Source organism: Phoca vitulina, unplaced genomic scaffold (assembly GCF_004348235.1).
Source record: "Phoca vitulina isolate PV1807 unplaced genomic scaffold, GSC_HSeal_1.0 scaffold12, whole genome shotgun sequence".
Taxonomy (NCBI): Eukaryota; Metazoa; Chordata; class Mammalia; order Carnivora; family Phocidae; genus Phoca; species Phoca vitulina.
Genome location: NW_022589715.1, coordinates 10,856,069 through 10,883,861, shown reverse-complemented (window position 1 = coordinate 10,883,861; position 27,793 = coordinate 10,856,069). Strand labels below are relative to the sequence as shown.

The 27,793-nt window shown below is 35.2% G+C and overlaps 1 protein-coding gene across 7 annotated transcripts in view; it reads left to right on the top strand.

Moving 5' to 3' along the window:
• Positions 1–27,793, top strand: part of ANAPC1 (anaphase promoting complex subunit 1) — a 95,524-nt gene that overhangs the window by 32,904 nt on the left and 34,827 nt on the right. For all 7 annotated transcript variants that reach the window (XR_004300280.1, XM_032410466.1, XM_032410464.1 and 4 more), the window contains 15 exons: positions 1,145–1,236; positions 2,163–2,311; positions 5,226–5,304; positions 5,734–5,770; positions 5,863–5,933; positions 8,250–8,428; positions 10,932–11,146; positions 13,467–13,585; positions 18,186–18,457; positions 20,559–20,793; positions 23,123–23,214; positions 24,969–25,103; positions 25,279–25,361; positions 26,276–26,354; positions 27,050–27,124. Coding sequence is in view for 6 of the 7 variants with exons in the window: in XM_032410466.1 (XP_032266357.1) it covers positions 1,145–1,236; positions 2,163–2,311; positions 5,226–5,304; positions 5,734–5,770; positions 5,863–5,933; positions 8,250–8,428; positions 10,932–11,146; positions 13,467–13,585; positions 18,186–18,457; positions 20,559–20,793; positions 23,123–23,214; positions 24,969–25,103; positions 25,279–25,361; positions 26,276–26,354; positions 27,050–27,124 (1,912 nt within the window). In the remaining variant the exon portion in view is untranslated. The remainder of the gene's footprint in view (positions 1–1,144; positions 1,237–2,162; positions 2,312–5,225; positions 5,305–5,733; positions 5,771–5,862; positions 5,934–8,249; positions 8,429–10,931; positions 11,147–13,466; positions 13,586–18,185; positions 18,458–20,558; positions 20,794–23,122; positions 23,215–24,968; positions 25,104–25,278; positions 25,362–26,275; positions 26,355–27,049; positions 27,125–27,793) is intronic.

Sequence of the window (27,793 nt, the reverse complement as noted above, 5' to 3'; positions counted from 1 at the left end):
AATTTCTGAAATCTACCTTTTCAGAAAACCAGAGCATTTTCTATAAACCACAGAGTGTGTGAAGGTATTGGCTATGTAAAGGAGTTGTGGGCTGTTATGGGGTTCTTAGTCTTTATGCTAAGATTAGTGGGACATCATAAAAGTGTCTTAAACAATGGAGGTGACCTGTTCAGCTCTTCATTTTGACAAGCTGACTTGGCTACACTATGGTGGGCATTGTAAAACACCTGCTGTTTTACAGTAATACCTAAATTCAAGTAGGAGGTATAGTTAACACAATCATAGTTTACATATATGAATTGTAGGTATTACGATCCCTGTTTTAATGATGATGAAACTTGTCTAAATTTGTTCCTAAGAACATGAATATTGTTTGCTAGTTGAGGGTTCTTTTTGCTGTGTTTTTGTTGTCTCAGTCTGTGGTTATCCCTGTCTTTGAGGCTCTTGTAGTGTATCCACAATAAGATTGTGTTCGTCACTGAATTGTGAAGGTCATATTTAGGTGCTATTTCAGCCTTTGTGACCCTTGGTAATAAAGTTGAATTTGAATTGAAATGTCAAACTCTTGAGTTAAGATTATAGCACATTTTCTAATTTCTGTGCTCTTCCTTGAGACTCTGAAATTCTTTTCTGAAAAGTGGCAGTTTTAATTGATAGTCAGTTTCTCTTATGATGAATCATTACTAGCATGAAAATTCTTTTGTAATGAAATGACTTCCAAACTCTAATCATGGCTTTCTGAAATAAGTAACATTTTTATAATGTTTTATATTTTTAAAGCTAATTTTTACATAATATATCTTATTTAATCTTCAAAAGTGAGTGAAGGAGGATTTATCTACTTTCTGGAAGAAAATACTGAGGCTAATAGAGATAACTTGCTGAAGACAACAGAACTAACAAATAATAAAGGAGAAACTAGTTTAACCTCCATAAAATTTATCTAGCAAAAAGTTTGGGCTGCGTTTGTTATATTGGGCACTTCAAGGTCCAGAAATAGAATAAAAGGACTCTAGATTTGATTATCTTCTTTGTCATAAGTTTTTTAAATTGAAAAGTTGAACTGATGAATCCTAACTCTGTGGGGGAAAATGCTCTAATACCTTTCTTGTGATTTCTTTTTTATATGCTCTTATTGTTTTAGGGATTTAAAATTGGAGCCTTATGTAGATCATTACTATAGAGATTACCCAACACTTGTCAGAACCACTGGACAAGTGTGCACAATTGATCAAGGTAAGTGTTTGTGCCATTAAAGATTATCTAAATGGTGAGTAACGTTTTCTCGTATCTTTCTTGATGAATAGCACTGTATTTCTTACCTTACTCTCTAAGTCAGAGGTGGTATTTTTCCATCAGGTAGATTTCAGTTTGTAGTGTTTGACCTCTGACTTACAGTAAGAGATAACATTAACTTCTCCTTCGGTGTGTGGGAGAAGTTTTATCCATCCCCAAGTGCTAAGGATGCTTTGCCCTAGACCTGTCTAATCAGTAGCCAGTAACCATATGTTATTTAAATTAATTTATACTGAAAATTTAGTTCCTTAGTTGCATTAGCCCCATTTCACGTACTCAGTAGCCACATAGGATAGTGGCTGCCATATTGGATAGTACAGGTATCGGACATTTCCGTCACCATTCTATTGCCTTAGACCTTGAACTACAGCGACTCAAGATCGGGGCCCAATTGTTAGAGTGGAATCCTAGGTTTCTCTTGTTTTCTCACCTTTAGGATTAGGGTACAAAATTCTGATTAGATTCTTCATATGCCTTGAGTGTAAGAATTTGCTAAATTTCCATCCAGAATGGGATAAGATAGTAGTCATTTACATTCTACATATTATAATATAAGTCAGTCATTTTCTGTGACAGAAAACATGGAGTATTTTGGAGAAAAATGTTATTCTGATTGTTTCCAAATGGCAGATACTGATTATTTTCCCTTTAGAATAAAATTGTATTGTGGGGCACCTGGGTGGCTTAGTTGGTTGAGCATCTGACTCTTGATCTCAGCTCAGGTCCTCTTCTCACGGTTGTGAGTTCAAGCCCCATGTTGGGCTCCGCACTGGTCACGGAACCTACTTTAAAAAAAAAAAACAGAATAAAATGGTATTATCTTAATGTATTCTTGTGTCTTTATAAATGTTTATCTAATTCTAAAGGTCAAACAGGATTTATGCATCATCCATCATTTTTTACTTCTGAGCCACCAAGTATTTATCAGTGGGTGAGTTCTTGTTTGAAGGGTGAAGGAATGCTGCCCTATCCTTACCTTCCTGGAATCTGTGAAAGAAGCAGACTTGTAGTCTTGGTATGTATTACCTATCTTGTTTATCTTTTTCTTTTTAAACTTAATTTTTAAAATTACACAAAAAAACTAACTTTTTTTCATTTTGTGTACATTTCTGTGAATTTCAGCAAATGTATAGGTTCATGTAATTACCACCATAATTAGGCCACGGAACAGTTCCAACACCCCCAAAACTTCCCACAAGCTTTTGCAATTCATCCAAGTTCTTGCTTGTGTCAGCAGTTTGTTGCATTTAATTGCTGAGCGCTAGTCCTTTGTGGGATGTTTCACAGTGGTTACCCATTCACCCGTTGAAGATATTTGGGTTGGTCCCAGTTTTTTAGCAGTTATGACTACAGCTCCTATGAACATTCATGCCTAGGTTTTTGTGTAAATGTAAATTTTCATTTCTCAGGGATAGATACCCAGAGGTGGGATTGATGGTTATAAAAGTAAGTATTTTTCAAAGCAGCCATACCATTTTACATTCTCACCATCAGTTGTGAGAGTTCCAATTTTTCTACATCCTTGTCAGTTTTGGTATGGTCATGATTTCTAATTTTTGCTATTTTTGATAGATGTGTACTAGTATCTCATTGTGGTTTTAATTTGCATTTCCTTAATGGCTGATAATATTTTTAGAGTTCTAGATAGGAGGTTTTGTCAGCTATGTGGATTGTAAATATTTTCTTCTGGTTTGTAGCTGTCATGTCTCATCATTCTCTTAATGTTTCTTTTAGCAGAGCAAAAATGTTTAATTTTATTGAAGCCAGTTTATCCAGTTTTTCTTTTATGGATAGTGCTTTTGGTGTCTAAGAATTCATTGTTTAACTTCAGGTCACAATTACTGTCTCATGTGTTTTTTTGCAGAAGTTTTATAGTTTTATGCTTTATACTTAGATCTATAATCCATTCTGATAATGTTTTTTTCTTTTTAATAAGATGTGAGGTTTAGGTTAAGGTTCTTACTCCATTTGGATGTCCAATTCTTTTAACACCATTTGTTGAGAAGACTCTCCTTTCTCTATTGCTTTTGCACTTTTGTCAAAAGTTAATTTGCCACAATTTTGTCGATTTATTTCTGGGCTTTCTTTTGTTGTCCATTGATCTGTGTTGCTGTCCCCATTGTGTTGATTACTGTAGCTGTATAGTGAGTCTTAAAAATTGGTTAGTGTGATGACTCCTTTTGTTACTCTTCTTTTTCAAAATTGTTTTAGCTATTTTGTTCCTTTGCCTTTTCATTTAAATTTTACAATCAGCATGTGTATAGCTACAAAAAAAATTCTACTTGAATTTTTTTCTCCAAAGAAACGCATCTTTACTTACTTTAAAAAATTAGTTTACTTTGAATAGTTAATACATGTGCAAGATCAGACCTTCAAATCGAACCGAAGGAATTTAGTAAAGGTGAGTTCCTTCATGCTCCTGTTCCTTGGTCCCTTCTCCCTGGGGCAGCCGGCCTACAGGTCCTTTGTGTACCTTTCCAGAGATGGGGCCTTCCTAGGCTTATAGGAGAACCCCGTGCTTTTGTCTCCTCCACAGATATCACTGGACTGTAAATGTCTTTGTACCCCACATGTCTTTTCCTTATTCTGCATTCTGCTTTACTTCATGTTGAAAGAGGCTTCAGAGTCCCCTGTGGCCCTGAAACAGACATGTAAAATAGTGATTCTTCTTTTTTAAAAAAATGATGGTAAAATCTACATAACATGATGTTTTATTATTTTAAATATTTTTAAGTGTACAGTTAATTCAGTGGCATTAAATACATTTACAGAATGTTAAGAACAGGTTAATCCCAGAACTTTTGCATCCCTTGATACCTGTGTCAAAACATTTTAAGTAAAACCACCAAATATATTGGTCCTGTCCAGCTCTGCTGAATGGGGGGTTGACTTGGTGTAATCTCTAGCCACAAAGAGGAGCCAGAGAAATATGACTATACCAAGTTGGTCAGCCTCCAACTTAAATTATGTTAGTCAGCTTACAGATATTCATATTATGACTTTTTTTTTGTTAGATATGATGTCAGTTAGGTTTAGGAATATGTCACTTGCAATGCTGGTATTGGTTTAGAATATAGGATTTTTTAAAATTTTTTTTTAAAGATTTTATTTATTTGACAGAGAGAGACACAGTGAGAGAGGGAACACAAGCAGGGGGAGTGGGAGAGGGAGAAGCAGGCTTCCCGCGGAGCAGGGAGCCCGATGTGGGGCTCGATCCCAGGACCCTGGGATCATGACCTGAGCCGAAGGCAGACGCTTAACGACTGAGCCACCCAGGCGCCCTTAGAATATAGGATTTTTAAGATTCTCCAGCATTGTAGTAACATTTTAATAGAATTGTGCTACTTTCAGAAAAAAAAAAAAAGCTACTTGCAGGTGCAGCTCTTGGTGGTAGTAGCAAGTAGCAAATATTCAAATGAGAACTTTGAAGGCCAAAGTGGAGAAGGGTGTGGGTTAGGGTTCACCTAACAGAAACAATCCAGGTGTCCATTAGTTTATGAATAGAGAAAGTTTGGTAAATCTGCATAATGGAATACTACTCAACAATAAAAAGAAACAAACCACTGATGCATGCAGTAATGTGAATGAATCTCAGAGGCATGCTAAGTTAAAGAAGTAGGACACAGAAGATTACATATTCTAAGATTCCATTTATGCGACATTATAGAATAGGCAAAACTATAGGGAAAGAAAACAGGTGAGTTGTTTCCGGTGCTGGGTGTAGCAGGAGTGGATTGACTATAGAGGGTATGAGGGAGCTTTTTGGGGTGATGGAAGTGTTCTATATCATGACTGGAGTGGTGGTTATATTATTGTATAATGTTTGTCAGTACTCAGAGCTGTACACCTAAAATGGATGAATTTTCCTATAATTCCTGTAATTACACCTTGTTTGTTTAAAAAATAATGTTAATTTTCTCCTTATGCAGAGTATTGCACTCTATATACTTGGTAATGAGAGCTCTGTTTCTGAGGACTCCTCACAGTATTTATCCAGAATAATTATAGGTAAGTCAGTGTAATGTTAGGCTTCCCAAAATGAATTATTTTTTTCCAAAACAAATTTTTATAAATGTTGATATCAGAGTTGAAATTAAAAAATGAAAAATTTCCTAAGTGTTTGCTTTAGAGGGCATGTTTTGCCTCATTTTAGAGGTGACCTCTTATACTGGTCTAGCCTGCAGTCCACAGCTGATTTTCAGAGACCAGGAGTACTTCAAATTTAACAAATTTTTTGTTTTTTCAGTGTACATAAAAAGGACTATTTTGGCCTCAGGAAAATTATTACACTTCCCAGTCTGCCAAAGGACTGCTTATTTTGTTATTTTTTAGGAGTTATTTGTTAGTGAATTTTTATTTCCAAATGTCTTCTACATGTTACATGTTTTCTTTATGAGGATAACTATCAAAATAAAATTTCATTTTGTTGCCTTTTAGCCCCCCAAAAGTCACAAGCAGAACAAGAAGAAAACAGGTGACTTTTATTCAGATTGTGCTTATATATTAAAAATATAAAGCACTATTGTGTTTTACTGTTGAATAACTTCATGTTTCATTCCCTTACAGGTTTAGTTTCAAGCATTCTACATCAGTTTCTAGTCTAGCTGAACAATTAGTTGTCTGGATGACTAATGTAGGTAAGGTAGTCCTTGTTACTTTTTACATGTCTTTGAGATGCTGGTGAGAACCGCCTGCTTTCCACAGAAACCTCCTTCCTCAGTAGGCCTTGTTTCCTCCCAGTGAGCTAGAACTGGGTGGCAGGACAGGGGCTCTCACTCTGTGAAAGGGTCCTGCAGGACCAAGATTGTGGCCCATCAAGCCACACTTCCTTTCCCTGACCTTGTCACAACTTCCATATCATAATCCTGCTATACCAGCTTTTTATCTCTCAGTGGGTAAGAAATGTTTATTTGCCCTTCTAGGCCAGTCAGAGCTGTGGCTCTGTAGTCATTACACGTTCAGACTTGAAGACATTGTAATACTCACATATCAGAAGGGAGTATTTCTGGCAAAATCTAAACATAATTATACAGACATTTCAGGGTATGCTTTTGAAGAATATAGGCTAGTGACTTAGGCTCCAAGATGAGGATACAATTAGGAGGAGGGAAAGGGAGGAGAGGAGTTCCCTATTCCCTTTTCCCAAAGCCAGTGCTCTTAGGCTTTAAACCGAGGAAAATACTAAAGACATTTTTTTGCATTTAAAATGAAGAACTAAAAAAAACTTTAAATTATGGACATGAAGGTATAAAAATATGGCAGTGTTACAGAACAGTATGTTATAAAGTAATGGTGTAATGAATATTACAGGATGTCTGAATTCTTAAAGAGTATTTTAAATGACTTAGCTTTTTGCTGTTTTTTTAATATGCTCCCTTAAAAATTACAGTAGTTGTCCTATGGAATTACAATTGTCCTATGCCGAAAAATATTAGATGAGTTAGGTCTGTTTGTATATTATATATTATAATATTTAATAAAAGTGTTATTCTCATAAGGAAACATTTTTACCTCAATAATTAATCAACTTTAAATATTAATAAATAATATATAATAGTATAAAATCTAGCCTGGTGATGGGTATTAAAGAGGGTGCGTTCTGCATGGAACACTGGGTGTTATACGCAAACAATGAATCATGGAACACTACATCAAAAACTAATGATGTAATGTATGGTGATTAACATAACATAATAAAAAAATTTAGAAAATCATTACAAGAAAAATAAGTTTTACCTGAGGATTTGAAAAATTTTAAATATGAAGTGTGGTAAAATATAAAAGAATGTATAAAATGTGTAGAGAATAATAATAAGGTGAACATTGTTGTGTACTGGTCACCTACCATTAGAAATAGAACATTGCTAGTATATTAGAAGGCCCTGCATCTCTGCTCCATGTGATAATCTTCCTCTCACACACCTTCTTACTACCTGTAATCACGGCCTTACCTAAATTTTGTATTACCTCATTTTCTTCGTAGTTTTACCATCTTTATATATTGCTTGGTGTTGTATGTCTTTGAACTTCATGTAAACGGATATAGATATAAATTATTTTTTTCCGCTCACTTCATCCATGTTGACTCGTGTAGTAGTAGGTCATTCATTTTCACTGCTACATACTCCATTGTTTGACTATAGCACCATTTATTTATCCATTCTATTGATGATAGCATTTGGGCTGTTTCCTCCCTTCCCTGTTTTTGTCATAGTGATTAGTGTTGCTACTGAATATTTTAATAGTTGTGTGCTGGTGCACTTGTGTACAAGTTTCTGTATGGCTATTAATGGACCATAGAGGTGGACCTATCTGTACCTGCCTTGTGTTTTCCAAAGCGATTGTACCACCACCAGCTGTGGGTGGGAAATACTGTTGATTTACTTTAATATGTGTCTATCAAGTGAGTAAAATTATAATTTTAATAATTTTAAATTGAACTTTCCTGATCACTTTTCATATGTTTATAGCCTATATTTTTCCTCTTTGGGAAATGTCTTTTTGTCTTTCCTATCTTTCCTATTAGGTTGTTTCTCTTTTCCTTAAGGTTTTTAGTTCTTTTATTTTATTATTATTATTTTAAAGATTTTATTTATTTATTTGACAGAGAGAGTGAGTGAGAGAGCACAAGCAGGGGGAGGGGCAGAGGGAGAGGGAGAGGCAGACTCCTCACTGAGCAGGGAGCCTGATGCAGGGCTCAATCCCAGGACCCCAGGATCATGACCTGAGCTGAAGGCAGACGCTTAACTGACTGAGGCACCCAGGTGCCCCGTTTTTAATTCTTTAAAGGACCTTTTATACTAATCCTAGATGTCAAGACACTAGTCTGATAGTAAGATGAAAAAAATTGATTTCTCTTTTGTCAGGAGAGATGTTGATTAACTTGAGTCAGAGGATAATTGGGACAGTGGCAGGTCTAAATGAAAAAATTTCTCCCTTCCTTTCATCACAAGGTTTCACTTTAAGAGACTTGGAAACTCTTCCCTTTGGAATTGCTCTTCCCATCAGAGATGCAATTTACCACTGTCGTGAGCAGCCTGCTTCAGACTGGCCAGAAGCTGTCTGTCTCCTGATCGGACGTCAGGATCTTTCCAAGCAGGCCTGTGAAGGAAACTTACCCAAAGGGAAATCTGTGAGTATCAACATAGAAAGTTCAAAGTTCAGATTTAGTTTCAAAATCAAAGTAGTAATATTCTTCATTTTTTTCTTAAGTCTTTTTACAAGTGTATATATCAGTTTGTCTTTTATATTGTATGCCATATGGGGTTTATAATTGGGCAGATCTTCTTATTTATAAATTGAACATGGGAACAGGAGATTTTGTGAAGGCTCCTCTTGCCTAGACCTTTCTTTCCTTTAAGTCAGGAAAAGTGCTGAGTCAGTAGATCCACTACCATGACTCTTTCTCTGCTTGTACCATATTGGTAATTAACTACTTTGTGACTATTAGGTAGAAAAAGGGGGAACACATGTATCCTTACTTTGAATATGTAACTGTTTTCTCTTTCATACTTTTTTGATGTGTTGAATTTCTTGAATTTAACCTTTTAAACAGGTGTAAATATATCTGTTTAATCACATAAAACTGAAGCTCCAGGAAAGGGTTTTTTGGGAGCTGGGATGGGGGACACTAAAGTTCTTTAGAAGATGTCTTAGGTTATTCCTCCTGAAATTCTATCCTTTGTCAGTCTTCCTCTGCTTTTATAAAGAATGGGTTCTGAGAAGCCTACAAATAAAAAATGAAATACATCATTACTCTCTAATTATCTCTCTTTTAAAATCAGCCTCTTTTAAAACTTAAAAGTGGAATTTCAACTACTTTTTCTAGAACTCTGTTTAACTTAAAAAAATATAAATGGTAGCACTGCATTACCCTAAGGATCATAGAGGATTCAGGGATGGTTTTCCCACTCTTGGTGGCTCTTTTACTTTGGTGTTTTTTTTTTTTTTTTAGAGCGAGTAGGAGGGGGCAGGGGGAGAGAGAATCCTAAGCAGGCTCCACCTAGCATGAAGCCCGACACGGGGCTCAGTCTCACGACACTGAGATCATGACCTGAGCTGAAATCAAGAGTTGGATGCCCAACCAACTGAGCCACCCAGGCACCCCGTTTGTACTTTGTTTATATCCCCAAGAGAACAGCACAAATTTGCCTCATCTTTTGAACCAACACATATTAATCAAAATACTGTAACTATTTATAATCCATATTACATCTTAGGCTATTAATGTTTCTTCAGAGCTTCAGAGTCTGTATCAAAATTTTATTCCTAACATTAGAGTTGCCTACTGGATCTATGAGAGAAGCAGTTTCCATGGGATCCCATCTCCGGCAGGCTTGGCCCAGCACATCTCTCTTTTAATCTGCACTCATATAATAGCTCTTAGTTGAATTAGTGTTTGTCCTACTTTAAACAGAAAACCTTTTGTGTTTTTTTTTTTTTTGCTAATAATAGGATTATCCTTTCCTTTATCAAGATAAGTTTTAGCATTTCGACCTCATTTGTTACTATGAGTGAGAGCAGTTTAACATCATTAGCACTAAAACCAAATGGTATTGATAATCTTTGATCTATTTAGATGTCATTTTAAGTAATTCTATCTAAATTCAGTTTGATCAGTTATTTGAGGTTACATTTTATATTATTTGAGGCTACCTTTTATGACTCATCGAAATTCAGTTTATGAACTATTTGGATCTATACTTTATAGCTAACTCACCCAGTAGAATAGTTTCTCTTAATGTTAGATATTCCTTAGGAACCGTAATGAATATTTATGAACTAAGTAAGAGGGATTAGTTAGTCACATCTGCTATAATTTTTTTAGGCTAACGTTGCTTCCCTGTTAAATGTTGCAAAACTTCAGCATTTTAACTAGGAATTAATCTTTTGTTAAAGGAGTATAAAGTTCTTGAGAGAAAATGAGAAGATTTTATGCTATTCACATCTAGGTTGCAGTGTGATTGAATTATTTGGATGGGGAGGGCTCATATGAAAACACATGCTGAGCTTCTGAGGACAGAATGATAATCAGGGGATTAACCCTCTTCATTTGTTTTGCTGTAGCTACTTTCTGATAAAGGAATTTTTATTTAAGACATCCTTATTAAAAAAAAAAAGTGAAAATCAATAATGATCCATTTAAAGTACTAAAGTAAGAAAATTTTGTTCAGCTTCCTCCAGCCCTTGGCTTATATCCTCCCAGGTTGTTTTCTTCTGCTTATATTAATCAAAGATAATATTTATGTTTGTGTGGGTTCTTTAGTAATAGTGAGTGGGTTTCATATTCTGCTTGCAGTAATTCGTTTCCTTTTTAAGATATTTAGGATGTAGTTAGATTTTTAGAAGTTATTTAGAATGTTCAGTGGATCAGCTTCCTGACTATTTCCTAAATTTAATGTTTTTCCCTTGGCTCAATAAAGAATTTTCCCAAGTGAGCAATATAATTGTACTTTTAAAAAAGACTTCTGGATTAGAGTCCCAGTATACACTGGGAACCCAAACCAGCCTTGCTTTGGAATACGTATTTTCTCTGTACAGTAGAGTCACGGCACATCATCCTGTATATCCTTGTGTTCAGTAAGTGCATGGTGTTTGGTTTTTAAATTATTATTACAACCAAGTCTGTTACTCAGGTGCTCTCATCAGATGTTCCTTCAGGAACAGAAACAGAGGAGGAAGATGATGGCATGAATGACATGAATCAGGAGGTTATGTCGTTAATATGGAGTGAAGATTTAAGAGTGCAGGACGTGCGAAGGCTTCTTCAAAGTGCACATCCCGTCCGTGTCAATGTAGTACAGTACCCAGAACTCAGTGACCACGAGTTCATTGAGGAAAAAGAAAACAGGTAAAGGAGGCATGTTGTTATCTGTTGTCAGTGTTTTTTAACACAAAAAACCCTAAAAAGATACTTCAGAGTTAAAAGTACCATGTGTTGTAAGTTTTTATCCATCCTCGGTAAACCATACATTTTTTCAAAATATTTTGGCATTTGATAACACAAGAGTGTCTGATGACATAAGTGATCCTCCTCCTCTTGAAATGCAGCTCTGTTATTTAGAAAAGGTGACTCTTAAGACCATTTTGCTTAGTTACCGTAAGAATTTACAAACAAAGCAAAACTCAACTCATTCTTCCGTATCTTGATGAGGAAAAAAATATGTGTGTGTGTGTATATGTGTGTGTGTGTGTGTGTGTATGTATATATGCTTTTAGTGTAGCTTAAACTTAAAACTTAAAACCAGTATTTTTTTTTCTGATATGATAGGTAATACTGTATAAATCTCTACTGCCAATCTCTAACATATGTTATATCCCTTGGTAATTGTAATACTCAGTAGTAACCATCCTGTGACATTCCAGAGTTGTTGCCTTGGGACAGTTCAACTTATATTTGAAAATTCTCTCCTGTCCTATTACCTGCCATGTCTCTGTCGCCTGTCATTTTCCACCATTATTTTCTGGTTCTCGCATTGCTTACACTGGTCCTGCTTTACGGGGAAGGATCATCCATACCTAGCTGCAGGGTGCTGAAGATCTGAGTTAGTCTTAATCTGCGTCTCACTGTTTCCTCTCCCATGTATACCTAGGAATTAGTCACCTGTAACTGAGGAGTCTGAGGGACAGAGAAGTTGTATGGAAACATAGTGGTTAGTGTGGGCTCTGGATGTGCTGGGTGTCTTTGGATGAATTACTTAACTTCTTGCTGCCTCAGTTGTCTCAACTATAAGAATAGGCATAATTGTAGCATTCATACCTCACAGGGTTGCTGTGTGTGTAGAATGAGTTATATCTATATAGTCTTAGAACACTGCCCAGTATGTAGTAAAGCTCAGTGCAGTTAGCCATGATTATTAACTGAGTTCAATGATACATGAAGCTAGTTGTTGTTTTTTTTTTTAACCTTTATAATCAGTGACATCTCAGGTAGAAGGGATTACAGTATTTTGTTTTCATTATTACAGTTTTGTGGGTTTAAGGTTTCTGCTAAAAAGTTCTATGGGATATGGCCTTGAGTTTTTTGGATTCTAAATTAACATGGGGCACTGTTCCTAAAGAATCTTGGGACAGCAGATTTTTCTTACCAAAAAAACTAGAAAAGCAGCTGTATATATGTACAGTTAGGGAGAGAACATGTTTATGAATAGCTTTGTCTGCAGAGAAAATGTTAGCCTCTGATGGGGTATTTCTGTATCTTAACAACACAGATATCTTAACAAGAGATAGAACTTTTGTTAAGCGTTTCCTGGTTATAAATACCCCTACTTCCACAATTCCTGTTTGATTTTGCTTTAAGGGGCTACGTGGAATGTGATTTAACATAGAAACAAGTTAAGTGTGGTGTATTAGTTTCAAAGTACAGCCCATTGAAGCCATTTTAACTCTGAATATAACTTATTGTGCTATAAATCCTATAAGTCTTAGCCATTATGTAAGTGAAACTAATTCTTTTTTCCCTGGAGACACCGTGAAATCCACTGACCTCTAATATAGGGATTTGCTTTCCTTTCTGTGTACGGGCTACAGAAGTGGCACTTTTTTTTTTTTTTAATTTTATTTATTTATTAGAGAGCATGAGAGAGACCATAAGCAGGGGGGAGGGGTAGAGGGAGAAGCAGACTCCCCGCGGAGCAGGGAGCCCAGTGCAGGACTCGATCCTAGGACCCCAGGATCATGACCTGAGCTGAAAACAGATGCTTAGCTGACTGAGCCACCCAGGTGCCTGCAGAGGTGGCGCTTCTGAGGCTATGTTGGCAAAAAGGGTGGCAGGAGGATCCCAGATGTACTGAAGGCAGCTAGACTGAAAATAACAAAATGAGGAAACCCAAAACATACCTTTGAGCAGGTTAGCATCAGAATGGCATTTTGGGTTTCTCTTTTTGGTTGCTGAGGGAGGGTTGGCTTGGTTTATAGACCAGCTGGTTTTCACTCAAAGCAAATATGAAACAAAAGAAATGTATCTCTCCCGTAAAGTTTCTAAGGGGAACAAGAATATTAAAATGAGAATAACCATGTTTGGATGATTCATCCACATCTTTGTATGGATTTACTCTGATGTGATTTCTTCTTACATAGTAGTTCTTTTGGAATGCTTAACTACAGATTACATTCCGGTTTTTTTTTTTGCTTCAGAATTTTTCACATGTTGGTTTTGATTTTAATTACAGATTGCTCCAGTTGTGTCAGCGAACTATGGCCCTTCCAGTAGGACGAGGAATGTTTACCTTATTTTCATACCATCCTGTTCCAACGGAACCACTGCCTATTCCCAAATTGAATTTGACTGGTATGTTAAATTCTGGGCTCAGTGAGAAAGGAAAATGATTAAGTCTGTTTTTAGTGGAGTTACTGAATTATTTTGTTAAAACCAAAGAAATGCTCTTTCTATCCCCACTAATTTCAAATATCAACCACTCTAGTGGTTGTCAGAGCTCAAATAGCAAATCAAACTAAACATTGTGGGAAGTAGCATGCAGCTCATTACTAAATTTTGCTTTTAATGAGACTGTTTCATGATATAAAAAGGCACTTGGGAAAGTTTAGAAAGATATTATTGATGATGGTGAGATTACTGAACTTTAAATAATCTTAAAGTATAGTATGTAAGAACATTGTATCTTAATGTGTCTTGTTATATCTTATTACGAATATATGATCCTTGTACAAGAACACAAAAATATACTAACCAAAAAGAAAAAATGCTCACGTATAGTATAGTAGTCCCACTTGTTAGAATGTTAACATTTTGGTATATATGGTTCCCAATTTTATTTTTCTAGTTCATAATTTTATATATTTTTGATTATCAGAAAATTTAACTCTGTTTTAGAAATTGTTTTCAAATGTACTATAGCGTGAGCATCCTTTCATATCTAGCATACATAGGTATACAGTTGTATTATGTGAATATATTATGTAGGTAGGTATTGAATACAGATATTTTTAGTCAACAACTTCATTTTTATTTGCTCCAGAGTATTTTATTGATGGAATATAGTTTATGTCAACAACCTGATTTTGTTGGAAATTATCATTTTTTTACTATTATAAACATGCTGTCAGGGTATAGTCATTTATTTATGTTAATTGCTTTAGAAGTAGAACTCCCAGGACAGCAAGATTTTAAGGCTTTGATGTTAACGTATTGTCAAATTACCTTTCTGATTGGTTGTGTGAGTTTTTACTTCTGCAAGATGTAAGTGTGTTCATTTCCTAATGTTATTTTTTTTTTTTTTTAAAGATTTTATTTATTTATTTGAGAGAGAGAGAGCACATGAGAGGGGGGAGGGTCAGAGGGAGAAGCAGACTCCCTGCCGAGCAGGGAGCCCGATGCGGGACTCGATCCCGGGACTCCAGGATCATGACCTGAGCCGAAGGCAGTCGCTTAAACAACTGAGCCACCCAGGCGCCCTCCTAATGTTATTGATTACAATGGGTTTTATAGTGCATATTCACCTAATGCTGGTAAGAATATGTTCTAAAGGTGACAGTTGTGTACAGTTGAAATTATCATTGAAAATTCCTGAAGTATAGTATGTGTGGTTTTATGAGACTTGTACGAAATGTGTTTATCATACACACAGTAATGTATAGTATAATAATATATACCAATATAATTCTGCAGTGTTTTAAGTTGCATAATTTAAAAAAATCCAGGGTCCCATTCAAATATGTGGAGAGCTTATATGTTTAGTAACATATGGAAAGATGAGATCAGCTGAATGAACCTATTTTCATCTCAATATTATACCTATTCTGGAGCCCTAATCTTATTTAGAGACATAGCAAGCAGAGTTACCTTCAATATTTGAATTGTTCTCTCTCTTAGCGATGGAGCAGTATGGCAAAATCTGAATAATTACTGAATCTTCATGGAGAGCGGGGTATATAGGTGTTCATTATGTTAGTCTTTCAACTGTTTAAAGTTTTCATATAAAGAATTTGAGTTAAAAAGAAAAGAATCTCATGTAAAACTGGGAAATGTTAAAATGTATTAAATCTGGGCAGTGATGCTTGGGTGGGTGTTAAAAAAATAAATACATGAGTCATCTTTTTTTTTCTGAATACATTTAGTTAAATTTGCATATTCAGAATGTGTTTCTGACATTAGTCCAAACTTTTATTCTTTTAGCGATACTGGTAAGCTCCCCCACCCCCAAATTATTATCTTGTTTTAATAATTAATTTAGGAAAAGATACTTTCTTAAAATACCTCCTTAATTCACACTAATACTTTCTTAAAATAGCTCCTTAACTCACACTGGTATCAATACATTTGTATGTTGTTATTCTTATTGAAGAAAATTTGCTTTACCCTTTGCCTGTCATTTTCTCTTGTGTGTAAATACTCTGTCTTATGCATATGATGAATTGTTTTAGAGAGTTCATTTTTTTTTTTTTCATTATTAATCTCTCTGCCTTTTGAGAAGGTAAAAGTATACCTCATGAACTTGTCACCCAGCGTGGCATTGTCATACACCATTATTTGAGTTAGCTCTTAGGAACACAAGGCAAATGGTAAAAACAAATATGTTTTACTTTGTGTGTTTGTGTATACACACTCCAATTAAGACATTGTGCATCTATCTGAAATTTATTTTACATTTAACTTCAGAACTCCTTTAAAACCATATTTTCAAACTTGTAGTGAACTATATAATTTTATGCAATATTTAGAATAGTTATTTTAAATATTCATCCATGACCTGACCTAATTAATACAGAACATTAAAGATATAAAAAGAATTCAGTATTTGCATGTACACGGTGGAGATCCAAAAGAGAACCAAAAGACTCAAGGAAAGGAATTCAAAGAGAGCATAGCATCATGAACATTTAATTTACAGTACTCTTACATAAGTTGACCATAAAATTTAATTTAGCAGATACTCTTTATGGTTCACTGGGTAACTCAGGTCTATAAAATGATACTTTTTATAGTACTACCTGAATGCAATTTGGCGTTTTTAACAATGGCATATAAGTGGATACTTATATAGAGAGATAAACAGGTATAGTAAGAAAGCAAATTTATAAAGGTCCTTGTCTCTTTTTACAAGGTATTTAATGTTCAGAGAAAAATATAGGCTGGCATATTTGAAATTAACATCAGTGTCATCAATCACAGGTTGAAATTTATTATTCATATAGCTTAACTGTGATGTTAGTATTCATTTTATTTTTTAATAAGCTTACTTCTGTTTGACAGATTTTGAAGTAGTGGGTATCCTAATCAGATCTGTATAAAGTTAAATTGGTATCCATTATCATAGCCCCATGTATTTTAGCAAAAAAGATAATGAATTATTTTATTCTTAAAAATTTTTTTATTAAAAAATTTTACTTGAGTATAGTTGACATACAATGGTAGATTAATTTCAGGTATACAGCATAGTGATTCAGTAACTCTGTATGTTATGCTCACCACTCTGTATGTTAGCTACCATCTGTTCCCATGCAATGTTTTTACAATACCATTGACTATATTCCCAATGCTGTATCTTTTATTTCCATGACTTATTTGTCCCATAACAGGAAGCCTATATCTCCTACTCTCCTTCACTCATTTTGCCTATTGCCCTACTCTCCTCTCTGGTGATCATCAGTTTATTCCTTGTATTTATAGGCTTGATTCTGCTCTTTGTTTACTCATTTCTTTTGTTTTTTAGATTCCACATATAAGTGAGATCATATGGTATTTTTCTTTCTCCATCTAAGTTATTTCACTTAGCATAATACCCTCTAGGTTCATCCATGTTGCAAATGGCAAGATCTCATCATTTTTAATGGCTGAGTAATATTCCTGTGTGTGTGTGTGTGTGTGTGTGTGTGTGTGTGTGTGTACACACACACTACATCTTCTTTATTCATTTATCTATTGATGGATGTTTGGGCTGCTTTCATATCTTGGCTATTGTAAATAATGCTACAGTAAGCATAGAGTGAATGTATCTTTTCAAATTAATGCTTTTGTTTTGGGGGGTAAATACCCAGTAGTGGAATTATTGGATCAAATGATATTCCTGTTTTTAAATTTTTGAGGAACCTCAAAATACTGTTTTCTGCAGTGGCTGTACCAGTTTACATTCTCACCAACAGTGCGTGATGGTTCCTTTTTTTCCACATCCTCACTAATGTTAGTTAATTTTTGTCTTTTTGATTCTAGCCATTCTGACAGGTGTAAGGTGATATTTCATTGTGGTTTTGATTTGCATTTCCCTGATGATGAGTGATGTTGAGCATCCTCTCATATCTGTTAGCCATCCGTATGTCTTCTTTGGAAAAATGTCTATTCAGGTCCTCTGCCCATTTTTCATTAGATTTTTTCTTTTTGTTGTTGAATCATATAAGTTCTTTACATATTTTGGATATTAACCCCTTATCGGATATATGATTTTCAAATATCTTCTCCCATTCAATAGGTTTCCTTTTTGTTTTGTTGATAGTTTCCTTTGTTGTGCAAAAGCATTTTATTTTGATGTAGTCCCAATAGTTTTTGCTTTTGTTTCCCTTGCTTTAGGAGACATATCTAGAAAAATGTTGCTTTGGCCTCTGTCAAAGAAACTACTGCCTATGTTCTCTTCTAGGAGGTTTTTGGTTTCAGTTCTCACATGGAAGTGTTTAATCCATTTGGAATTTACTTTTGTATATGGTGTAAGAAAGTGGTCCAGTTTCAGATAATGAACTGTTTTAAATACGGTTTTTTCACCTTGCATCAAATTTGATGCACAAGTTAAAGTACTCATAATAACCTAATGTCATTCCAGATATTACGGGGTTAAGGGTTTCGAATGTAGAAAAGGTAATCACTGTTCGCAAAAATCTAAGTTGAGCAATTTTGGATTTATGAATTATTCTCTCAATTTTAAATTTGTTTGCCTGAATAGGACGGGCTCCTCCTCGGAACACAACAGTAGACCTTAACAGTGGAAATATTGATGTGCCTCCCAACATGACAAGCTGGGCCAGCTTCCACAATGGTGTGGCTGCTGGCCTGAAGATAGCTCCTGCCTCCCAGATTGACTCAGCTTGGATTGTTTACAATAAGCCCAAGCATGCCGAGTTAGCCAATGAATATGCTGGCTTTCTCATGGCCCTGGGTCTGAATGGGCACCTTACCAAGCTGGCTACTCTCAATATCCATGACTACTTGACCAAGGTGAGACTCCCAGCTCCTTGTAGTGTGCCTCATCCAGGCCACTGCAGTAGCTCCTAATTGTTCTACTTGCTTTCCTTCTTCATTCTTGTACCTCTCAATCCATTGTTCCCATAGCAGGCAGAGTCATCTTTCTAAAGTGTAAATTAGCATATATCACTTCCCTGGTCAAAACTGTTTAAAGATCTTTCATTGCTCTTGATATACATTCTGGGAGCCTGTGTGATCCCACTCACTTGTCCAACCTTACTTTGTACCACTCATCCCCTTGCTCTCTATACTCCAACCATAGGGGCTGGCCATTTTAGCTCCTTGGTAAACCAAGTTCTTCACTTCAGAGTTTGGCAAACTAAACTCTTTCTCTTGGCATAAACTCTTCCACTTACATGCCATAAAAATTCACCTACTTAAAGTATACAATGCAGTGGTTTTTAGTATGTTCAAAGAGTTGTGCATCCATTCCTGCTATTACTTTTGGAACATTTTCATCAGTCTATAAAGGACCCTCATAGCAGTAGCAGTCACCTTCCAGGCCCTGGCTACCATGGATATACTTTCTGTCTCTGGATTTGCTGATTCTGGTTCCTTCATATAAATGGAATCCTACAGTAGGTGGTCTTTTATGGCTGGCTTCTTTCTCTTACAGTGTTTTCACGGTTTGTTCATATTGTATCATGTATCAGCACTTCGTGCTTTTTTTATTGCTGAATAGATACTCCATTGTGTGGATAGACTGTGTTTACCCATTCATCAGTTGGTGGATAGTTGGGTTATTTCTACTTTTTAACTGTTCTGAATACTGCTGCTATCAACATGTACATGGTTTTGTGTGGACGTATGTTCTCATTTCTCTTGGGTATATTCCTAGGAGTACTATTGCTGGGTCATATGGTAACTCTTTGTTTAAATTTCTGAGGAACTATCAAACTGTTTCCAGAGTAGCTGTAACGTTTTTACAGTCCCACCAGGAATAAATAAGGATTCTAGTTTCTCCACATTTTTGCCAACATTTGTCTGTCTTTTTAATTATAGACATCCTAATAGGTGTGAAGTAATAGCTCATTGTTTTGGTTTGCATTTCCCTGATGGCTAATGATGTTGAGCATCTTTCATGTGCTCATAGGCCATTTGTAAGTCTTCTTTGGAGAAATGTCTATCCTATGTTTATTTTAAAATTGGGTTATCTTACTAAATTGTATTCTTTGTGTATTCTGGGTACTAAGTCCATTAACAGATAAATGATTTGCAAAAATTTCTCCCATTCTTTGTGTTGTCTTTCACTTTCTGATGGTATCTTTGAAGCACAAGAGTTTTTAATTTTAATGAAGTCCAGTTCATCTATTTTTTTCTTTAATTGCTGTGCTTTGGTGTCATATCTCATTGCCTAACCCATGGTCCTAACCCATTTACACCTATGTTTTCTTCCAGGAGGTTTATAGTTTTAGCACTTATGTTTAGTTCTGTGGTCCACTTAGAGTTAATTTCTGTGAATGATATAAGGAAGCTGTCCAGCTTTATTCTTTTGTGTGTGGTCTATAAGTATCACAGCACCATTTTCTGAAAAGACTACTTGGTTCCCATCGAACTGTCTTGGCACTCTGTGGTCACTTGACCATTACTGTGAGGGGTTATTTCTGGATCACATCAGAACCATTTACATGTTGTTCTCTCACTTGACCTCATTTTCTCTTACTTTCTAAAGCTGAGTGCCTCCCCTTTCTTCCACTTTCCTGGTTAATTTGTATTAATCCTTCAGGTCCTGTTGTAAGTTTTACTTCTTTAGAGATTCCTAATAATTCTTCAGCTCCTCCTAATTGAAATTAGGCTCTTAAAAAATAATACTTCATATTACTTTGTGCTTTTTCAATATGCTGCTTTTCAATAATATATTTATTTGTATATTTTTACCTCAACACTTTTTTTCCTCTGTTAGGGCGCTTGCATCGTGAGAGTAAGGACTGTTGTCTCTTTAGTTGCTGTTGCATTCTTGGTGCTTCTCACTGTGCCTGTCAATAAAAGTACTTACTGAAGGTACTGGCAGGCAGTACTTTATTTAAGACTGCACAGGTAGTGACTTATATTTCATTTTACTTTCTACCTTTAGGGTCATGAAATGACAAGCATTGGACTGCTCCTTGGTGTTTCTGCTGCTAAACTAGGCACCATGGATATGTCAATTACTCGGCTTCTTAGCATTCACATTCCTGCCCTCTTACCCCCAACGTCCACAGAGCTTGATGTTCCTCACAATGTCCAAGTGGCTGCAGTGGTTGGCATCGGCCTCGTATATCAAGGGACGGCTCACAGGCATACTGCGGAAGTCCTGTTGGCTGAAATAGGTATGGCATTAATAGTGCTATGTCTTCATAAGCATACATTGCCCACTCCACAGGAACCAAAGTAAAAACAATAGTAAAATCACAAAAATTAAGGAAAAATAGTAGCTTTTGTTAGAATGTTCTGATGCTAATTAAAAAAAATAGTATAAGCAATATTTTCCAAGACTGATATTAGTGTGCAGGTTATTAATCTGCATGTTTATTTGGCCAGCCCATTGTTGAGCTCCAGAGATCCTATTTAATGCAGTAACCTGTGGTTTTAATCACAAGTGAGAGTGCTGTTTATCCGCTTTGTCTTTACTAGGCAGTATCTAGCAGTGATCTGCACTTGAAATGCAAGGTTGATTACTTTGATCCCTAGAAACAGTGTTCATTCTGTTAGACAATTATTACTTTCAAGAGAATGGAAGTGATTGACCCTTGCTTTTCCTCCTTTACGTGCTGGTGGGTATGTTGGTAATGAAATGCATTTTCTCTGTTTTTAATTGAGTCTAAACCTTTTGGAAATGTGTCTTATGTATTGTTATCTTTTTCTGACAAATGGAAATGCTATTGGCATTATTAATATGTTCACTAATTTAGACACATAATTCCATGTCTTGTTCTATCCTATTTCAGGATATATTGTTGAAGATATGTTTTTCTCTGGAATGATTCTGTTAGTTAGCTGTTGCCACAGTAATGCTATCTAACAACCACAAAATTGGCCCGGCATCTCTGCTTTAGGTCGTAGGTCTGCAGATATGCTGCTCTGGCTCTTGTTCCAGATGATTTATTCTGAGGCCCAGGCTAGAGGATGTGCTTGTTTTATGGTGGTAACAGAAGGTCAAGAGGGAGAACCAAATAATGCAAGCACATTTCAGGCCTTTGCTTACATTATGCCAGTTAAGATCCCCGGTCAAAGCTAGTCACATGTTCAAGTCCGCCATAGGGCTCTGTCAAGGGTATGGATGTATATATATGAGCACTGTAGGGCAGTGAAAAATTGACACCAACAATTTAATCTACTACAATGATGAAATAAATTATTCACAAAACTGAAATTTTTCTGTTACCAAAATATGTAATAGTATAAGTTGGTCTGAGAAACATTTATTCAGAAGATACTCAAGAGTGGCTTTTAAAGCTTGTTCATCTGCAAGGTGATTTATAGCACACCTCTTTCATGTTGTATAGAGAGGATTTCATCTAGATTCATATGCATATGCTCTTTTATATCATTATAGTCAGAATGTACATACTATTTTTATATTGCCCTTTCCATATATCATTGTCATAAGTGTTTTTTAAAATTAATTTCATATTGTGTCGTATCTCATCGAAATGGTGTTCTGTAAATTGCCTGTTTTCTAATTTTCAGGACTTTTTTAGTTTGTTTCTAAATCTTTGCTATTATATATAAATATTACTTTTGTGTAATATTGGTTACTTCTGTATAATATTTCTTTTTCCTTTTTTTTTTTTTTTAATTTTTTCCTGTGTGTAAAATCCCAGGAGTGTGAAATTTGTTTTGGACAGAGGGGTCTTTATGTGTATTTGCTGCCCTAGAGGTAGAATTAGAATCAGGGGGTGCTTTTTAAAAGTATGAGTTAAGTGTCTGAAAACATAATATTTAGCTTAAAAACTTAGAGTCCTTCCTGTCCATTATTAGTATTTGAACAGTGGATTGGAAATAGCAAAACAAAAAACAAAATGCAAGAGATTAAAAATTAAAACATTTTTGAGTGCCCTTCCTTTAAAAAATTTTTCTATTTCTTGATAATTTTTTTCCCTAGAATATCAGTTTTACTTTAAGAATGGGGAACATGTGAACACATCCTTTTTATACTAAACCACTTAAAATGTTTAAAAATAAAACAGATTTTTATATTTTAAGACAATCAAGAAATATCTTACATGTAAAAATATATACTTCTATGAGATCCCACAGACTCCCTGGTGTATCAGTTGACTTTTCCTTTCATTGAGACAACTTTTAGAAATACTGTATTAAATCATTATCTCCTATTTTCAGTTTTTCTCATGTGTATACTTGAAGTGGTCAAATAGTTTTGTTTTGTTTTTTTTTTTCTTAATAAAACCCCAGGTTCCATTGTGTCTAAAAGTCAATCCTTTCAAATTGGCACATTAAAGGAACCATTTTGGGCTTTGCTTTGTAATAAACCAACAGTTGTGCATACCATTTGTGATAATGTCATATCTTTCTGAGTGGGGTTGTATTGACTCCATGATTCTTATGCAACTTACTAGAAAGCTAATTCTAAAATTTATGATAGAATTTTAAGAGGCCAGTAGGCCAGCTTGAACTGTGTTATTTTCTATTTTATAGGACGGCCCCCTGGTCCTGAAATGGAATACTGCACTGACAGGGAGTCTTACTCTTTAGCTGCCGGCTTGGCTCTGGGCATGGTTTGCTTGGGGGTAAGCATTCTCTGTGCCTTCAGATGCTTCAGTTATGACATCTGCATGTTGAGACAAATGATCTTGACACTTAACTCTGAATACCACTCTGCCTTACTGTGACTTAACCTGATTCTCAGCTTTTTTTTCTTTCTGGATATTTTTCAAAAAGTGCTAGATTTGGAAATGGAGAGAATTTGTAGTGAAGAGTAGGGCTTAAAAGTTTTTATCCCCCTGGCTTAGATGTAAATGTTCAGGGAATGAAATATCTTGAAGAATTAAAGATGTAAGATGAAGTGATAGCCCCCTCAGACAGAAAAAAGAAAGTTGTGTATGATGGGGAGCTTTAAGTGTCCATAGTAGTTGTTAGAGATAAACCATGACCTTCTTTTGGCATCTTGGTATTCACTGGGATCTCAGAATGTTGTCACAGTAGTATTTGCTTTGTAACAGAATACAGTATCACTTTGTTCCATCTTTAATCACATCCATGAGACATAGTGTAGAATTATCAGAAACATTTGATCAAATGACTGAGTTACCTGGAATGTGGGTTCCTTAAGAACCACCAATACAGTGTTATACTGAAACTAAATTATAAAAAGAAAGTTCACTGTCTGTTAGGTTTTTGATTCTTCACACTTGACACATGAACTAAAGAAGCAGATGGTACAATGGAAAAGCAGCATACTGGGAATTGGGGCATTGATTTGGTTCTGACCAGTGAGTCATGTCCTTTAACTACAGTATTGTCTAGTGGCTAAGCAACTCCATGGATTGTTTTATATCCTTGTTTATATCCAACCCTGCCAATTACTAGCTTTGTAACCTTGGGCTTTGTGTGTGCCTCACTTTCCTTATCTGTAAAATAGTAGCTATTTGGTAGAATTGTCATATTAGGTAAATTAATCCATGTTAAACACACAGAATAGTACCTGAAACAGTAAGTGTTCAATAAGTTCATATTATACTTATTGTTGCTAAAATAGTTCATAGATACAATAATGAAAGGACTCAGATGTTTGTAGTTCAAGTTTCATTTATATACCTAATATTTTCTTTTATTGTTAGTAATTGTATTTTGAAGCCTTTATTTTATGAAATGAAAGTATTAACTTGAACATATAAGTATTGTAATTCTTTTTTTTTTTTTTTTTAAGATTTTATTTATTTATTTGAGAGAGAATGAGAGAGAGAGAGAGAGCACATGAGAGCGGGGAGGGTCAGAGGGAGAAGCAGACTCCCCGCTGAGCAGGGAGCCCGATGCGGGACTCGATCCCGGGACTCCAGGATCATGACCTGAGCCGAAGGCAGTCGCTTAACCAACTGAGCCACCCAGGCGCCCCTCTTTTTTTTTTTTTTAAAGATTTATTTCTTATTTTAGAGGGAGAGAAAGCGTGTGCGCTAGTGTGCTCAGGGGGAGGGACAGAGGTAGAGGGAGAGAGAGAATCTCCAGCATACTCCCTGCTGAGCATGAGCCCAATGTGGGGCTAGATCTCACAACCCTGAGATCATGACCTGAGCCGAAATCAAGAGTTGGACGCTCAATCTACTGAGCCACCCAGGTGCCCCTAAGTATTGTAATTCTTAATGTGAATAATTATTAGTTATTTAGAATAATATAATAATATAATAGTTATTTTAATTTAATTTTAATTTAAAAAACCCAAAATACCTTGCTTGAAGTTAGTTCATTCTTTTATTTGTCATGGGTATGTGTTATGAATCTTAATCCATAAGATTTCCTTTCATATGTTTGTTATTTCATTTTCCAGCATGGCAGTAATTTGATAGGTATGTCTGATCTCAATGTGCCTGAGCAGCTTTATCAGTACATGGTTGGAGGTCATAGGCGCTTTCAAGCAGGAATGCATAGGGAGAAGCATAAATCTCCAAGTTATCAAATCAAAGTAAGTCCAAAATAAAGCAACAGATCAAAATTCTGGAAGCTAAGAGTTAATTTGAAAATAGTAATTTTCTTACCAACATTTGTAATCTGTTAATTTTAAGCATAGGCTAGTATTCAGAAGAATTTGTAATAATTCAGAATTTTTTTTACATAAATAAACTTTTTTTTTTTGATAGGAAGGAGATACCATAAATGTGGATGTAACTTGTCCAGGTGCCACTCTAGCTTTGGCTATGATCTACTTAAAAACCAATAACAGGTATCACATCCCCCCTCTTCACCCCTTGCCATGATAGTGTGACTTCCTTTCTGACCTCAGTAGTAAAACTAAATTATCTTAATGTGTTTATTTTCCTTGTACTGGATTAACCTGATTTTTATTCTCTCCAGTACTCACGTTATACAGATTTTTATCTAGAAACAATATATTTTGCTGTTTTAATCTTTGACAATATAATTGCCAATCTTTATTTTTGTTTTATAGTTGATGTCACTGACAATCAGAAAATGCCCAAATTCCTTTTCATGAATTATGCATGTTATTTGAGGATTGGTTAAGTCAGAATCACGTAACATTATTCTATTCTTGGTTGCCATTTATAAAAATGATTTCTGCTTAGTTCAGGAACTTGCCTAATAATCATACCAGCTTCCTTCCCAACTCCCAGTAATTAGTGCTGGACACTTAAAAGTAGACTTTTGGCATTTATTCTTTTACATTTTACATAGAAGAATAAGTTGGGTAGGAGACATTAAACTATGTTTTAAATTTTAAGTCTTTTAAGTTAAAAAATATTTTAAGATTCAAGAATTTTTTCAGTATTGTGAATTTCCCTTGTTAGAAAAAGTGAATGTATGTAAAATTAACAAAATGGTTAAAAACAGGTATTTTTCATCTATTTTGATGAATATGTATGTTAGTGCTTTCTTGGTAATGGAGATGTTTCAGTGAACAAAACAAAACTTAAAAATATCTGTTTTCATAAAGCATATGTTGTCATAGGACGGACATTAATACATGACAAATACTGTATTAGAGGGTATAAAGTACTATGGAAAGCAAATAGGGTAGTGTATGGAGTGGGGAGAAGTGTTTTGAAACCTGTCTTGGGATTCCTGATTTTTTTGTTCTCTAGTTGAACAATAATGCCTACTGATATCCTCCACCAACAGATCTATTGCAGATTGGCTTCGTGCTCCTGACACCATGTATTTGCTAGACTTTGTGAAGCCAGAATTTCTCTTGCTTAGGGTATGGTACTTTGTAATTTTTTCTTTCTGCTAACATTAGGAGTCTGTCTGTGTTTCTCAAGTTTAGCTTGTGAATATAAATGTTTCTATAGGGGAGCCTTTTACTATTAATCCATCATCTAGATGTAATTGATAGTATTCTTTTGAAATTTCCCAAATGTACCTTGTAGGAATGCCAGGAAACACAACCATGTTGCTATATAATGCTAGGAGTTGACATTTCAACTTCTTACATTATTCAACAAGCAGTAAGTGGCTAGGGCTGCTTTATTTTACATTCTTTCATTATTAAGGATGCAGCATTACTATTAAGGGTATTATTAATGACTAACTATTTGACATAATTGCCTATATTTTCCCTTTATTCTTTAATGTTTAAACTTGTAAGTTTTTAGCATATGAAAGCTTTTAAGTTATATAGACAGTGCTAAGATTCTTTGTGATTTTTCTTTTATGAAGCAAGTGTTTAAAAGTCCTTTAAACTTTAATAACAATTAATTGTAGGGTTTTTTTGTGTGTTAAAATCTAAACTTCAATTTATTTTAATGAGTTTAGCTTAGGTTGATATTATGTACTGTATTTTTCAAAATTGCCATCAGTTGGGAACTGATTTTTACATTATTTAATATGATCATTGTTATAAAATCTATGAACTTTGCCTACTCTAATTGATTTTTTCTCTGTTACATTTTTAAGACACTTGCTCGATGCCTGATTCTGTGGGATGATATTTTACCAAATTCCAAGTGGGTTGATAGCAACGTTCCTCAAGTGAGTATATATAATAAACATTGTTGTATCTTTAATGGCATAAATTACAGTTTCTTGTGGGATTTTACAAAACCCTGTAAAATACTTTTTTTAATAAAGGCAATATTGATAATTATAGTATTCTTGAAAACATGGGAACTTCAAGATTGTGTGCTGACCACAGACCACAGTCTTCTCTTTTGGCCCCAGATCCTGAGAAATTGTAGTATTAAAAATTAAATATACCGGGCGCCTGGGTGGCTCAGTTGGTTAAGCGACTGCCTTCGGCTCAGGTCATGATCCTGGAGTGCCAGGATCGAGTCCTGCAATCGGGTTCCCTGCTCAGCAGGGAGTCTGCTTCTCTCTCTGACCCTCCTCCCTCTCATGCTCTCTCTCTATCATTCTCTCTCTCTCAATAAATAAATAAAAATCTTTAAAAAAAAAAAATTAAATATACCAAAGTACCCTAAAAAAGTATTTTTGATGTTTTTATCCTAATTAAGCTGCCCTTTATGGCACAGACTAGGACCTGCCCTCAGGCCAGAAGCCATGAAAAAGGAAACTTACGCACTAGTTTTCCTGTCTTCTAAGTGTCACCTCTCCTCTAGAAACTGCTTGCTTTTGTTTAATCTCTAGTGCCTTTAGGTCAAGGATTGGGGAACTATGATCCACCTGTTTTTATAAGTAAAG